This window comes from Toxorhynchites rutilus, chromosome 3 (assembly GCF_029784135.1).
Source record: "Toxorhynchites rutilus septentrionalis strain SRP chromosome 3, ASM2978413v1, whole genome shotgun sequence".
NCBI classification, from domain to species: Eukaryota; Metazoa; Arthropoda; class Insecta; order Diptera; family Culicidae; genus Toxorhynchites; species Toxorhynchites rutilus.
Window position 1 is genome coordinate 331,792,255 of NC_073746.1, and position 14,214 is coordinate 331,806,468.

Genomic DNA, 14,214 nt, shown 5'->3' on the forward strand with positions numbered 1-14,214 from the left:
CAATTCTGGACGCTATACTTCAGAAGCTTTTAACAACGTTATTTTTGTCAGTCAGACGATCAAAAGGCACATTTTGACAAAAATATTTTTCACCGAACGCGTCTCCCATTTGTGGTTTATCGCGCATTTCCTCGGCAGAGTTGCGGTAACAAACGGTCAGGCGGAACAGGAGCGATGAAACCATCTTATTATGCTCTCGTAGCCAGAACGAATGTTCTTTGTTTTCCAGGCATGATGAAAATTTGTTGTCCGTCGAAATGAACAGACACAGTTTAGTTTATCATGCTTACTCCCCTAGATGACGCGGCACAAAAGAGTAGAACCCTGAAGTCACTCAATCAGGAAACGCAAGAGTGGTTTGGCTCTATGCTTATGCTGCTGTAGGGTATTACGATGAGGAACTGATAAACGTTTCTTCACTCGTTCTGAGTAGTACAAATAGTCAACTATCATTTACATTTTGTTGAAAAATTATGCGAAAAAAAATCTTCACACAATCAAACAAATGAGTATTCAGATATAAAAGAAAAAAGGATCTGTGTTCATCTTTTTTCAGGTTTTTCAAGACAGATCTAATTATGACAATTTTTGAAGCATGGCTCGTACTGATGTTTTCATTTATTGTCTTTTTATATTCTTTTGAAACCAACTCACAACTTACAAATGTTATATATTTGATCACTACACACACGGAAAGTACACAGTCCTTACGATCCGATTTCGATTTTTTCACTGGCACTTCTAAGTAGTTGATGCGTTTCTATTTAATGGAAGCATACAGATATACAACATTTTAAAAAGGCTGATCGATGTATCACAATTCCAACACGAGCAACACTCTACTGCATATTAAATGAGTATCGGTAGAATTTTTTTTTGAAAAACATACTCTGTATCTAATTATAGGCCGATAAAATCATTTTGTTAATTTAGTGTTGACGTTTGCTTATTAACAAAGCGGGAAAACAACGAACAAAAATACTTTTTGTTACTTGTTCGCGCGCAACCGTATTTAAATTTTCGGATACTTCATAACACATAACACATAACTTAATCATTAAACATTGAACGGACTAAACGCGAACTCCATTTATTTTCCAAAGACGTGTATTTTTTACGACGGTACATTTATCTCTCTTCTTCATACAATCAGCTGTTTTATCAGAAACATCGATCAAAGCAACATCAAAAACGTTATCTCTAAAGAGAATTGGTCTCTCTGAGTAATTGTTGCTCGAGTGAAACAAACCAAGCGATACTGTGTGGGAAAAGAGGAAAACAATATCGCTTGGTTGTTGTGGATCACGTTTTCTCGGGATGCTCAAAATTCCTTTTCGCATAAACATGCCGGCCGCCTTGAAATATCTTGCATTTCAATTGCTTCTGTCCTATTCTAGCTACTACGAAACCGATGAGAACAGAGGTTGTCTGGCACACACTTCGGAAATAGGCAGCGCTCTCCGTGGTAACGGTACATCCCAGTTTGTTTACATCATCTGGTCATTGTTGGTGCTACTATTTACGTCTGGTGAGGGTAACGGTACTATGAACTTGACCTAGATTCGCCGATTGTGCTCTACAATATGTGTGAGTTTTGTTGTGATCCTTCTTTCGTTCCATTTGCTGTTGTTGTTGCTGCCAAGTTCTTAGTTCGTGTTTATATTCTGCTGATGGGAGTTGACACGTTGATGATGCGCCTGATACACTTTGTCTGCGGTTGTTTCTGATGCTAGTAAATGATGAGATTGTTGTTTTTTTTTTTTTTATTTAAATCGTTTATTTTTACAGGCTCAGTTACATAGGTTTAAAGGAGCCGAACTCCTTACTGTATTGTTACTAGTATATATACATTTTTCCTTAATTCTAATGTTAATAATATAGGAAACCGATTACTCGCGGTCAACTCGAGTTTAGAAGGGTGACATATTTTCTTCAGGAAAAGGAGGGGATATGAGGATATGTTGACATTGATCACACTCACACTCTCAATCACACTCTCAATCACACTCATCACACTCAATTCTTAAACCTATCTTATATCTAATATGTATTTACATTTCATCTTATTCTTAAGAAGGGATCCGATCTCTCACAAAGGAAAAGGAAAAGGAAAAACTAAGGGTATAAGGACAATCACACACGAAGATCGATAGCTTTAAGGAATACATATATTTGGGACATGTAATCAAGGTCTAACCGAGCCAACACGTCTCTCACTAGAGATTGTTGTTGAAAGTAACTGTAATTTCTGTTGACGATTTGGAACGTTATCTCCGCAGTCGCAGTTGTCCTGTTCATTGTTTTGCTGGTGCTTGCTTTTTGTGTTGACTGGTCGTGCCTGATACCGTTCGTCGCTGGTGGTGGTGCTATGAATAAAATGAGAGGGTGCTTTTTTAAACCGAAATGATGTTACAAAAAAGGACTTCCCTGAAACGGAGGCCGGATGGCCTCCGCCCGCGCCTCCTGGCGTTGGTGTTCCTTCTGCAGACAGAATGACGTCTACATTACGTCGGTATTCCCCAGTTAGGATCAGGCCTCGCTGATGTCAAGTGTGCCTCGAAAATACCAAACGTAAAACTGTGATTAACTGAGGTTCGTCTGAGACAGCCGATACGGCTGTATAGGTGTGGACCACACCAAACATAACTGGTTCAGTAACCAGCGCAACTGCTACACCCTCGCACTGCATGCAATTACTTTCCACCACCAAGAACAAAACGGGTTACCTCGACTCTGATTTAAGCTCAGTTCTGGTGAAGTCAAAACAAACGATGTCCATTTAATACAAAATGCGACTGCGAGAAAAATGATTGGTTAGATTTTTGATATTCAAAAATGTAATTAACTTAACTGGTGTGCGGGGGCCTCTCGACCCCCGCCGTTGGAGGAGTCCTAGTTCTCCTCTGATGATGCATTAATGTTATCACGGATGGGCAAGATACAGACTTAGGATATTGCACGCCTATATATTCCTTCCCTTGTGCGTACGGTAACAACACGAATATTACCATCAGATCCGGGATGCAACTCCACTACCCGCCCAAGTTGCCACTTCAATGGTGGTAAATTTTCATCTTTCAACAGCACCATAGTCCCAGCAGTCAAATTATCGCGTTCTTTCGTCCATTTAGTGCGGTTCTGTAGATTCGAGAGATACTGTGCCGACCATTTCTTCCACAAGCATTGCATAAAATATTGCGTCCGTTGCCAAGCAGACAATCTATTCACAGGTATGTCGTCCAAATCAGGTTCAGGAACGCAGTTAAAGGTCGTTGGATCAAGAAATGACCCGGTGTTAGCGCTTCGTAGTCGTTCGGATCGTTGCTCACCGGAGTCAGTGGTCGCGAGTTTAGCACAGCTTCGATTTGTGTTAAAACAGTCTGCATCTCATCATACAGCAAGGTGTGGGTGCCAATGGTCCGCTTAAATAATGTTTTGAAGGACTTAACTGCTGACTCCCAAAGTCCTCCAAAGTTTGGGGAACGTGCGAGTATGAACCGAAAATCAATATTGCTTTCCGCTGCTTCTGCAGAAATAGTCCGTTGGAATTGTTGGTTGTTAAACAACGTACATAGCTCGTCCAATTCTCGTCTGGCTCCAACAAAGTTCGTGGCATTATCGCACATTACCAGACTGGGCTTGCCACGGCGTGATGAAAAGCGTTTCAGTGATGCCAAGAAAGCCTGTGTTGTTAAGTCAGCGACCAGCTCCAAGTGCACTGCCTTTGTAACCAAGCACACGTACACAGCTACAAAACATTTCGTTGGACGAGCTCGGCGATGTGGAAACGCAATCCAAAACGGCCCGCAGTAGTCGACTCCAACTCGCTGAAATGGTATGCAAGGAGTGACTCTTTCCGGTGGAAGATCTGCCATCAGTTGATCGTGTATTCTGGGTCTGTTGCGAAAACATGGAACACATTCATGAATAACCTTTCTGGCCAGGTTTCGAGCGTTTGTCGGCCAGAACCGTTCACGGACAGTGGAAATCAAGAGTTGTTGACCTGCATGAAACAGCTTACGGTGGTAATATGATACAATTGCTCTTGTTAGCGGGTGTCGATGGTGCAATATGAATGGATGCTTCCGAGTTGTTGACAACAGCGCATGCTGTAACCGGCCGCCAACACAAATAGTGCCGTCTGTTATCTGCGGATGAAGTGAACTTATTCTAGAGGACTCCTGAACCTGTTCACCCTTGGATAAGTCAGCAAACTCCTGTGGAAATGCTTCTTTCTGGGACAGACGAACTAAAATTTTCAGTGCTTCGTCGCGTTCTTCAGCGGTGATGAATCCATGCTTGCGACGATTCCGGTTAGCAGCTTGTGAGTTGAAGCGAAAGCGGCGGATGAGTGCTGTCAGTCGAATTAAATCTGATAATGATGATCGTAAGCCGAATATCTCACTTGGGTTGATTGCATGTAGAACTACTGTGATGACTTTTTTCTCTTCCATAATTGACTTGTCTAATTCTTCCTCCTGGATTGGGATGGGTTGGGGCCAATTCGATTCGTCCAGCTGTAACCAAACAGGCCCATGCCTCCAACTGGATTGATATTGTAGCTGCGCTGGAGTCATGCCCCGGGAAATAATATCAGCAGGGTTTTCAACTCCCATTACATGATTCCAAACTCCTTCACTCGTCAGGTGCTGTATTTCGGAGACTCGATTCGCAACGAATTCCTTCCACCTGGATGGTGCTGAAGTAAGCCAACATTTTACGATCATCGAATCCGTCCAGAAATATGACTTGACTTCGATGTGGATGCTGGCCATCACTTTCTCGTGCAAATGTGAAAGAAGCAGTGCTGAAGATAACTCAAGTCGAGGAATGGACTGCCGACGATTTTTTCTTTTGAGATTTTCCAGAGGGGCTACCCGTGATTTTGAAATCAAGAGGTGTGTTGAAACAGTATCGTTGTCCTCGACGGTTCTTACAAATATACATGCCCCATATGCCTTCTCTGATGCATCACAGAATCCGTGAAGTTGTATGGACTTCACAGTTGCGGTGACTCCGACCCAACGAGGAATGGACATGCCATCCAAGTCTACAAGATTTCTCCGAAATTCTTGCCATTGTTGTTGAAGACTATCAGTGAGAGGCTCATCCCAACTGCATTCGTATTTCCAGAGCTCTTGCATAAAAATCTTCGCTTTCACCACCACCGGACCAACCAAGCCTAAGGGGTCAAATATTCTGGAGACATCTGATAACACAACCCTTTTTGTAATATCTGCTGCCATGCTCCACTTAGGACTATGGAATCGGAAATTATCTGTACTTGGTTCCCAAGCCAAACCCAAGGTTTTGATTGGAGCGCTGGACGAATCTAGCTCTAGAATGGTGCGATCATCTCTCAGGGTTTCTGGTACATCCAATAGGAGTTTTCGGGAATTCGAATTCCATTTCCGTAAAGAGAAACCGGCTGATTCCATCAATTCGATGATTTCACGTATGAGTTCTCTGCCTTGATCAATACTACCTATACTCAATAGCAGGTCGTCTACATAAAAGTTATTTCTGATGACGGATGCTGCGAGCGAATGAGTTTGCTGACCATAGTCTGCTAACTTCTGCAGGCACTTGGTCGCCAGATATGGTGCGGATGCTGTTCCGTACGTAACGGTCGTCAATTCGAATGAGCTGATGGGCTGGTCGGAGGAGTCCCTCCACAAGATTCTCTGCAGATGTCTATCGTTTGGTTGAACTCGAATCATGCGGTACATTTTGGCGATGTCCGCAATAAGAGCATATTGATACAACCGAAAGCGCAAAGTTAGGCTGATTAAATCATCCTGTACAACAGGGCCAACTAGAAGGACATCATTCAGAGATACTCCGGTCGTTGTTTTGCACGAAGCGTCGAACACAACTCGAAGTTTTGTTGTAGTGCTTTCTGGTTTTAAAACAGCGTGGTGTGGCAGATAGTATGTTCCCTTTTCAGATCTGTCCGTAACGATTTGCATATGTCCAAGGTGTAGATATTCATGGATGAAATCAGTATACATCTGCTTCAGTTCTGGATTTGCAGAGAAGCGTCGTTCCAATCCTCTGAACCGATTAATTGCTATCCTTTTCGATTCGCCAAGACGTTCAATTGCGAATTCTTTCTTCGGTAGTGTAACGATGAACCTTCCTGATGAATCTCTGGCTGTCGTCTTATCAAATATTTCTTCGCAGATTGTTTCTTCGATGGAGTTGTTGGATGTAGTGTTACAGGTTTCTAGTTCCCAGAACCTTGTGAGCTGCTGTTCAATCTCTGCCGTGGAGCACACAAACGTGATTGACTGGGTCATTCTGGAGGAGCTGCGTGGAATCCTTCCTGATAGGATCCAACCAAATACCGTGTTTTGTAGCGTAGGTCCATCGTCGGTTACCTTTTGTCTGCCATCGGTTAGCAGATCCATATAGTGTTCTGCACCAATGATAACGTCTACTGGACTGCTCTCATAGAACTGCGGATCTGCCAGAACTTTCACGTCAGGAAGGGTCCAAGTGGACGGATTGAAACTCGTCGTCGGCAACGGCACTGTCAATTCTGGCAACACGTGGAACTGCATCTCCTCTTCAAATGGTGAAATTATTTGTGATCTTGGACAAACTGCTGCCTTAACTGCTTTTGTTGAAATATTACGAGACGACCCAATCCCCTGCACGCACAGATATGCTGAAGTTTCATCAAAGTTAAGCCTTTTCGAAAAAGCTCTTGTCATAAGGCAGTGCTGCGAACACGAGTCCAACAATGCTCGAGCCAGCAGTGAATTTCCAGAGTTGTCTCTCATACGAACGAGTGCGGTTGACAGAAGGATATCGGGTGTTGGTGTGGCAGGGACTGCTACATAATTCTGGCTTGTGGTGGCATGATCTGTGCTGAACTGTGAGCGTTGTGTGCTATGCGAGTTGGCTGTGTGTGTGTTTTGTGGCTGAGTGTGTGTCTGTTGGAGTGAGTTGTGTTGCGTGGACTGTGGTTGTTGCGATGGAGGATTCAACATCGCGAATGTGGATTGCGGCTGTGGAACGGAGTGTTTAATCTGCCCAACATGCAGCATCGAATGATGTTTTTGAAAACAGTGATGACAGGTTCCTCGATCGCAATCTTTGAAGACATGTCCGGGACGAAGGCAATTCTTACATAGCCGGTAGCGAGTTCTGGCAAACTCATTGAATGGAATGTTGGACACTGGAAAGGTGAATGCCAGGGATCGGTACAAAAGGGACATCTGGCCGGGGTCTTCAATGTAGTGTGACATACTGCTACTCTGGGTTGACGCTGATCAAAATTTGAAGGTTTGGCAGAAGCAACTGACTGCAAAACTGAGCAATGGTTACGGAGATATGCCAGAAGTTTCTCGTACGTTGGGACTTCTTTACTGTTGTGGTGAGTCTCCCAATTACGTAGAGTCGTGGTATCCAACCTTAAACATAACATGTGGACTAACAATGTACTCCAACCGGAAACGATCTCACCTATTTTCTCCAACATTTGCAAATTCTTCTCAAACTCGCAGATAAGTTGATTCAAACCATCGTAAGATTCTTTCTTCAGAGGTTCGAGTGAGAAGAGTGCATCCAGATGATCCTTCACGATGAGTTTTCGGTTTTCGTATCTGGATTCCAGAGTCTTCCAAGCTACATCGTAGTTGGCCGCAGACAACTCGATGCCGTTTACCTCCTGGAGAGCTTCTCCTGTGAGTGACGACTTCAGGTACGTGAATTTGTCCATTTCCGTCAACTGCGAGTTGTTATGGATCAGACTATAAAAGGTATCGCGAAACGTAACCCAATCCTTTATATTACCGCTGAAGTGGGGAAGGGAAATCTCCGGAAGTTTAACTCGAGAAAATGCTGCTGTCTGCTGTCCACAATTAGATTGATCTCTGTCGCATTTCGAAACTGCTGTACTGACAGGTTTTAGCTTCAAAAGTTGTGCCTTCAGCACACAAAACCGATTCTGAAACTGCCGCATTACGTCAAAATTGGCCTTTTCTCGAAGTTGATCTGCTTCCTCTTTTTCATCTTCATCTCCCGCAGCAAATTTCTCAGAATCCGCATCTTCCATGATAATTTCAATTTTGTTGCGAACTTCGAGAAATTCTTTGTACTCCTCCTGCAACAGCTGCAACCGAACTTCAACCTGGCACTCATCCCTGTCCCATTCAAAATCCTCTAAAAATTGCTGCACGACGTCCAAGCTATTCAGCATCTGCCGTTCCCGCTTTGTGAGTGCTCTCAATTCCTTGCTCATTTCGATAGTTTCGTAAGTATTTATTCCACTGATAACACTCACTGATTTCTATTACTTCAAATTGGTTTACTCTACGTTCCACGATACGCGAATCTCGATGTGACAGAAGGCAGAATGTGATTGCAATGAGGATAAAAATATAACAACCACAAAATCCAGCAGATTTTGAAACACAACCAGACAAAAAAAACACAGGCCAAGCCAAATTAAATGAAACTCGCATGCACTTTTATTTATTTATTTTAGTCGTATTCCTTTATTATTTCTAAGCCACATGCACCAAGCTTACAGAATGAGCAGTACTTCCCTGGTCAAATCCTTCATCCAGTAGTGCAGCAACCCAGCTTCCAGTGCGCAATGGTGATTGTAGCTGCACTCCACAATGGTGCACAAGTGATGGCGTTGTTTTATTCCAATTTTACTGGTTGGGAGTTTCGCTCTTTTTCAGCTTCAGTTATGAACTCCACAATTTACATAACAGTTGGTGATCCGAATCAAATAAACTCTGGTTAATCTATATACTCCGTGACCTCAATCCGCGTATTTTGAATTCGATTCAACTTCGAAGGCGAACAGAATTGTCTTTATTTCACCAATTGTCAAGTAAGTTCAATTGTGCGCTATTGTTCGTAACACACTTTACGCAAATGAATTTAAACGAAGTATCCGAAAAACTGATTCTAAACGATCCGGTTCGAAGGACCAAATGTTCGCGCGCAACCGTATTTAAATTTTCGGATACTTCATAACACATAACACATAACTTAATCATTAAACATTGAACGGACTAAACGCGAACTCCATTTATTTTCCAAAGACGTGTATTTTTTACGACGGTACATTTATCTCTCTTCTTCATACAATCAGTTGTTTTATCAGAAACATCGATCAAAGCAACATCAAAAACGTTATCTCTAGAGAGAATTGGTCTCTCTGAGTAATTGTTGCTCGAGTGAAACAAACCAAGCGATACTGTGTGGGAAAAGAGGAAAACAATATCGCTTGGTTGTTGTGGATCACGTTTTCTCGGGATGCTCAAAATTCCTTTTCGCATAAACATTACTGTTGATTTGTTAGTCTTCTCTGACAGAATTCAAATTAGTTCTTGCCAAGCCCCGGGCAAGGGGATATGATCCGCGAGTCAAGATGTGCTACAAATTTAGCTGTCATTGCCAAACCTATCAAATTACTCGGCGAACTCAAGGCAAATCTATGGAACAAGGTGCGCCCATTCGCTAACTAAAAAAAGAATTGTTTTTTGAAACTAATTTTCTCATATTAAACGAATTATTGAATATTTGATTAGTTTTTTTAGTATATCTTTGCAAAATAACATCTCCAACGCTCATCATCAAACATCATTTCCGTAAAAATCTAATCCACAATTTATACTATGCAGCACCATTCACAGAATGACAATCGAAAATTCGAACCGGATCAGTTGTGTGACGACATCACTCGAAACGAAACAAATTTTTAGCTTTACTTTTCAGCCGAAGAACACAGCTATCACCGCACTAAAATACCTTCTTTACATCTGGCTTAAAACGCACGTAAACGTAAACGTCATATTTAACTCGAAACAATCGTTAAATTCGTGAAAATTTAAAGAAGGTAGTTTTGAAATCTTATAAATAGTATGTAGATTTTTAAGTTATTCGATTACTTAAAACACGTAGTCCTGACGCTTACTTAGCCATTTGGTTGTATATTTCCAAATATTTTACAACACAATAATCACAAAAACTCACCATTATAATATAAAATCAGCATCAAACACAATTTCAGTTTCATATTATTTCACAATTTTCGAGGAAACGTATTACTCTATTACATAGAATACATATTGAATACAGAAAAGTAAATTTTCATTCATTATTTTTTGTTCTAGAAGTGTGTTAATTTCGTCCTTAATTTCGTTTTCTAAATGGCGCAAATCATTATGGTGCCTTCAACGCAAAGACAATAAATGAAACGCTTGCAGCGTAAAACGTAATGAATATAATGAATATAGCAATGAGTATTTCATAAAGTATCAGTATATTCCACAAATTGTGCTCAATCGTCTTAATTTACTTTTGTGTATTTTTTAAATGGCTGCAGAAAACCACTTCACGTTTTGACCCACCTGGTAGTATGTTAAGTGCCTTGTTTTACACCAGCTTGAGAGTTTGGCAGTTCTCGCGAGTGACAGTGGTCGCAAATTGCATTTGCGACCCGGACATGTTTGACGCTGTCAAATCCTATGTGCTAGTATACGGATGCCCTCAGGCTGGTTCTTGCACACTGAGAACTTCGTTCATGTGGTTAATATATTGAACCAATTCATACAAGCAGGAAGTTTATTGCTGCACAAATGAAACCACAAGTGCGCGTGTGATTGTAGCACAATTTTTAAAAAGGCTGATGTATCATAATTCCAACGCGAGCAACACTCTACTGCATATTAAATGAGCATCGGTAGAAAATTTCCGGAAAAGTGCGATCATCAGAAAATTATCTGTATTATCCCCCAAACAAAACTGGAAAACATTCTGTTGAAATAAAATAATTCTTCTCATTCCATGAAATCGCTTCGGAATCAATCATTCCTCACGATTCACTACCTCCCCATTATTTCTTTCAAATCACGAAACCTTTCCGTAACGTGATTGATGTGAATTCCACATTTTATCTACACAATAATGCCGTCGGCAGACCATTTCATCTGTCCTCTGCTCCAATTGGCAGCAACAGATTGGGGTTAATGGTTGAAATGTCTGACCGACACCCAACCGTAGAATGGTTCAGCCATTCTGAGCCACATCACGATTTCGGATTACGTGCGGGTTAGAAGATGAATTATTCCCTTTTCGCTTGAAATTAGCATTCAGCTTAACCTGAGAGTTGTGTAGGTGTTGTGAATTCCAACACTTGTGATTACTGATGGACGTTACTGATGGTTATCTTTTCACCGAGCGCGACGGCTGATTTGTGTGTGAAGGTTCGTGGGAAAACTTCTCCTCCCATTTTACCAATTCCCAGGTAGATACAATTGGGTCTTAACTCCTTCCGACGCAGCATATGTTTACAGATGAACAGATGTCGTCGCACATTAGACTGAGAGATTTTTGATGGAATCTTTTGTAATCCGTTGGTAAGAAACTCGCTTTGTTCAGCTGAGTGAGATTAGTGGTATGCATGGCGATTAGTTCATATAAAGTTATCAAGTAGATGATCCAAATTAATTAAATAAACGACAGTTCTTCTGCAGGCCGTAGAAGACCGTATTTGACATTTTGGAAATTGGCATAATGCTCCTCAACACAAAATACCTTTGGTTGTGATGTTTTTTGAAGTTTTCGGTTATATTAAGTTTGCCCGCACCAAACGATGCCTTCGTTGATCAACGGACGTAATTTCCCGCACTGTAAATTCATACAAAGATCACCGGTTTATAGTTGAATCCATAAACTCTTATTTTATATTTCTCCCATGTGACATTTTCAGTCACCTCAGCGCTTTCACGACATGAAATGGTACTTCCATTTAATACACTTTTATTTTTAATGAAATACCCTACACCGGTTCAGAGCAACGACCGTGCTGTTTCCAACCGTTGCTCAATCGCGTTTAGGAAAATCACCACAAAGCTGGAAAATTATTCCCGAGAGCACCAACCGCCGCTTCCCTTCACGCGGATTTCGTTTTCCTTGCTCTCATTGCATCACAGAGGGCTCACAACTGATCCGTTCGCGATATTAAAAAATCCAGATATAAACTGTTTTTGATCGTTGATTCACATTCCACTTTTCTCCTGTCGTTTTCGGTGTCTTCATATTAAAACACGACATGATGCTATCGATTGTTACAAACTAGATTTTTTTTTAATCATCCAAAAGCTGTGAAAAAAATCGTTTCTATTTTCTTCACAGCTAAAGGTAGGTTTAGAGTTCCCGTGAACGTGAACGCGGACAAACACTTTTTTGTTAATAATTCATCAGTCCATATATAAAACGGGAGGAAAACATCTTGAAACGATAGGAAGAAAATTTTTCTAGTTGAACAACATGTTTAAACACAATTCATATTGATAAAAATGAATTAATTCAATATTTCACAACAGTTCTGACTTTCCACCGTGGAATCGAGATGTTGATGAACTCACCATAGTTCACCGACTTCGGTGAACATGAACGTGAAAACAGTGGTGAATATAGACGTCAAAATACTTCCACGCTCATGTTCACATTCGAATGTCCCAAGTTTTCAATGAAAATTTTGATATGGATGCAATTTCAATCAATCGACTCTCCGCGCGTTAAAAAAATTATAGGAGGTTGTGTCTAAGACACGACCGCATTGTTGACGTAGAACTATGCTGTTATTTTATATAAGTCGCTTGTTTATACCTTCGGATATTATTCTATAATGCTGTGAAATTTATGAAACAACTGCTTAGTACAATAATCTCTGAAATGGGTTGTAGAATCAGTTGACGATAATTGATTGATGATTCATTCTTGCCCTCTAGCTGATCGCAATTTATTTCATGTCAATACATTAAAAATTTACCTCGAACGCTATTCCCGGGGGTCTTCTTCGCAATTGACATAGACTCGGCTACAGTCGATTACATACATGTTGCACCAGCACCATTATTCCACATCTCATAACTACAATGACAACACTTGCAAGTATCAAATATCATGCTACATGTTATTTAGTATTGCCTCAAAAGAATCGCACCTCTAGGCATCCTTCGTACAACGTAAACAAGCGTTCGCCATAGCATGCATACAGAGCCATACATTAGGGGCTTGAAACTACTAGGAATATAACCACTTCTCATCATTTTGCACTATTATCAAAAGAAACGCTTCTGTTAATATTACTGGCCTCGAAAAAAGATGCATTACTTTCTCATGCTCGAAAGAAGCGCAGCTGTCACCCTTAGTGGAGGAAGTTTTGCTACTGGCACGCGAAATCTAATTACATACAAAATTCCAGAACGACATTTACTTTCTTGGTGACTAAACAAGCGAAATAAACTCTTTTGGTTAATACCACCAACCTCGAAAACAGTAGCACTGCTACATTATGATCAATATTAGCTCAAGTGCCATCCTAGTTGAAGGCAGTTTTGCGACTGGCACGCGAACCTAAATAACTTATAACATTCCAGTAAGACATTCAAGATGCTTGGTATTCCCCAAATAATTTTATGGCGTACAACCTTAACGTCTGCTTCGCCATAACGTCAGTTTAATGCATTGATGCATTCTCAAAGGCTCCAACGAAGCCCTTATGATGACGGAAAACAAACGATGTTAACTGCTTGGAAAAAGACTGAATTATGCCACACAGCTTGTTCTCTGCTGTAACACCCATCGATCCGAATTCGGTGATGAGTTTTTCCAGAGCGACCGCCTTCACCACCAGCGGAAGGAGCTCGATTTTGGTTGCTGCCCGGGTAACGGCGTTTACATTTTTGACCGACGCGCCGATATAGCCTACTTCGCTGTTGTTTGATGCGGTGTCACACTCGCGAAGGCTCGGTTCAGTGCGAGCGCTTTTCACTGCACCAACGTGTTTTATTAGATGACGCTTGCCTCGAAACTTTATTGCCCCTGGCAATGCGTTGGTTTTTTGCAGGGCTCGAGCCTGCCTTCCTCTTCTTCTTGCTCATCACACACTACGCGAAGCGCCCAATTTATGACGCGGAAAGAAAAACACACGATACGAATAACGCCAAAAACGAACAGAAAAACCAAACGACGATATCCAAGTTGAATTACCACTGGTGGGGTCTAATCTTAGATCGAAGCGCAGCGAAAGCAAAATGAACTGGATTGCTCAACAGTCCGATGCCTAATGAAAGTTTGCCTCAGCGAGATTCACTGTTTATACTCTAGGCAAGTATTCCCCTTCATTCTTCTACTTTTCCTTTGTTCACGGAGACTTTAAATCCTACGATTTCCCTTCGT

The 14,214-nt window shown here is 41.4% G+C and overlaps 1 protein-coding gene across 2 annotated transcripts; it reads right to left on the minus strand.

Annotated features, from left to right (window-relative positions):
• Positions 1 to 2,162: 2,162 nt before the first annotated feature.
• LOC129776349 (uncharacterized) lies at positions 2,163 to 8,645 on the minus strand. Of its 2 annotated transcripts, none has more exons than XM_055781934.1 (2): positions 4,406 to 8,645; positions 2,163 to 4,321 (listed from the first exon to the last, which is right to left on the minus strand). In XM_055781934.1, exons 1-2 carry the CDS (start codon positions 7,251 to 7,253, stop codon positions 3,225 to 3,227), a joined length of 3,945 nt encoding a protein of 1,314 aa, XP_055637909.1. In that variant the 5' UTR covers positions 7,254 to 8,645; the 3' UTR covers positions 2,163 to 3,224. The 2 variants fall into 2 exon arrangements, 1 of the variants encoding a protein (XP_055637909.1); XR_008743094.1 differs by having other exon boundaries at positions 2,164 to 2,795; positions 2,852 to 8,645.
• Positions 8,646 to 14,214: the final 5,569 nt, after the last annotated feature.

Excerpts from the sequence above, each read along its gene's own strand:
- LOC129776349 (XM_055781934.1), bottom strand. The coding sequence starts at position 7,253 with ATGTCACACTACATTGAAGACCCCGGCCAGATGTCCCTTTTGTACCGA. Across the intron at positions 4,322-4,405 it reads TCTACATGCAATCAACCCAA|CTGCTAACCGGAATCGTCGC; the intron begins GTGAGATATTCG and ends TCAACTCACAAG.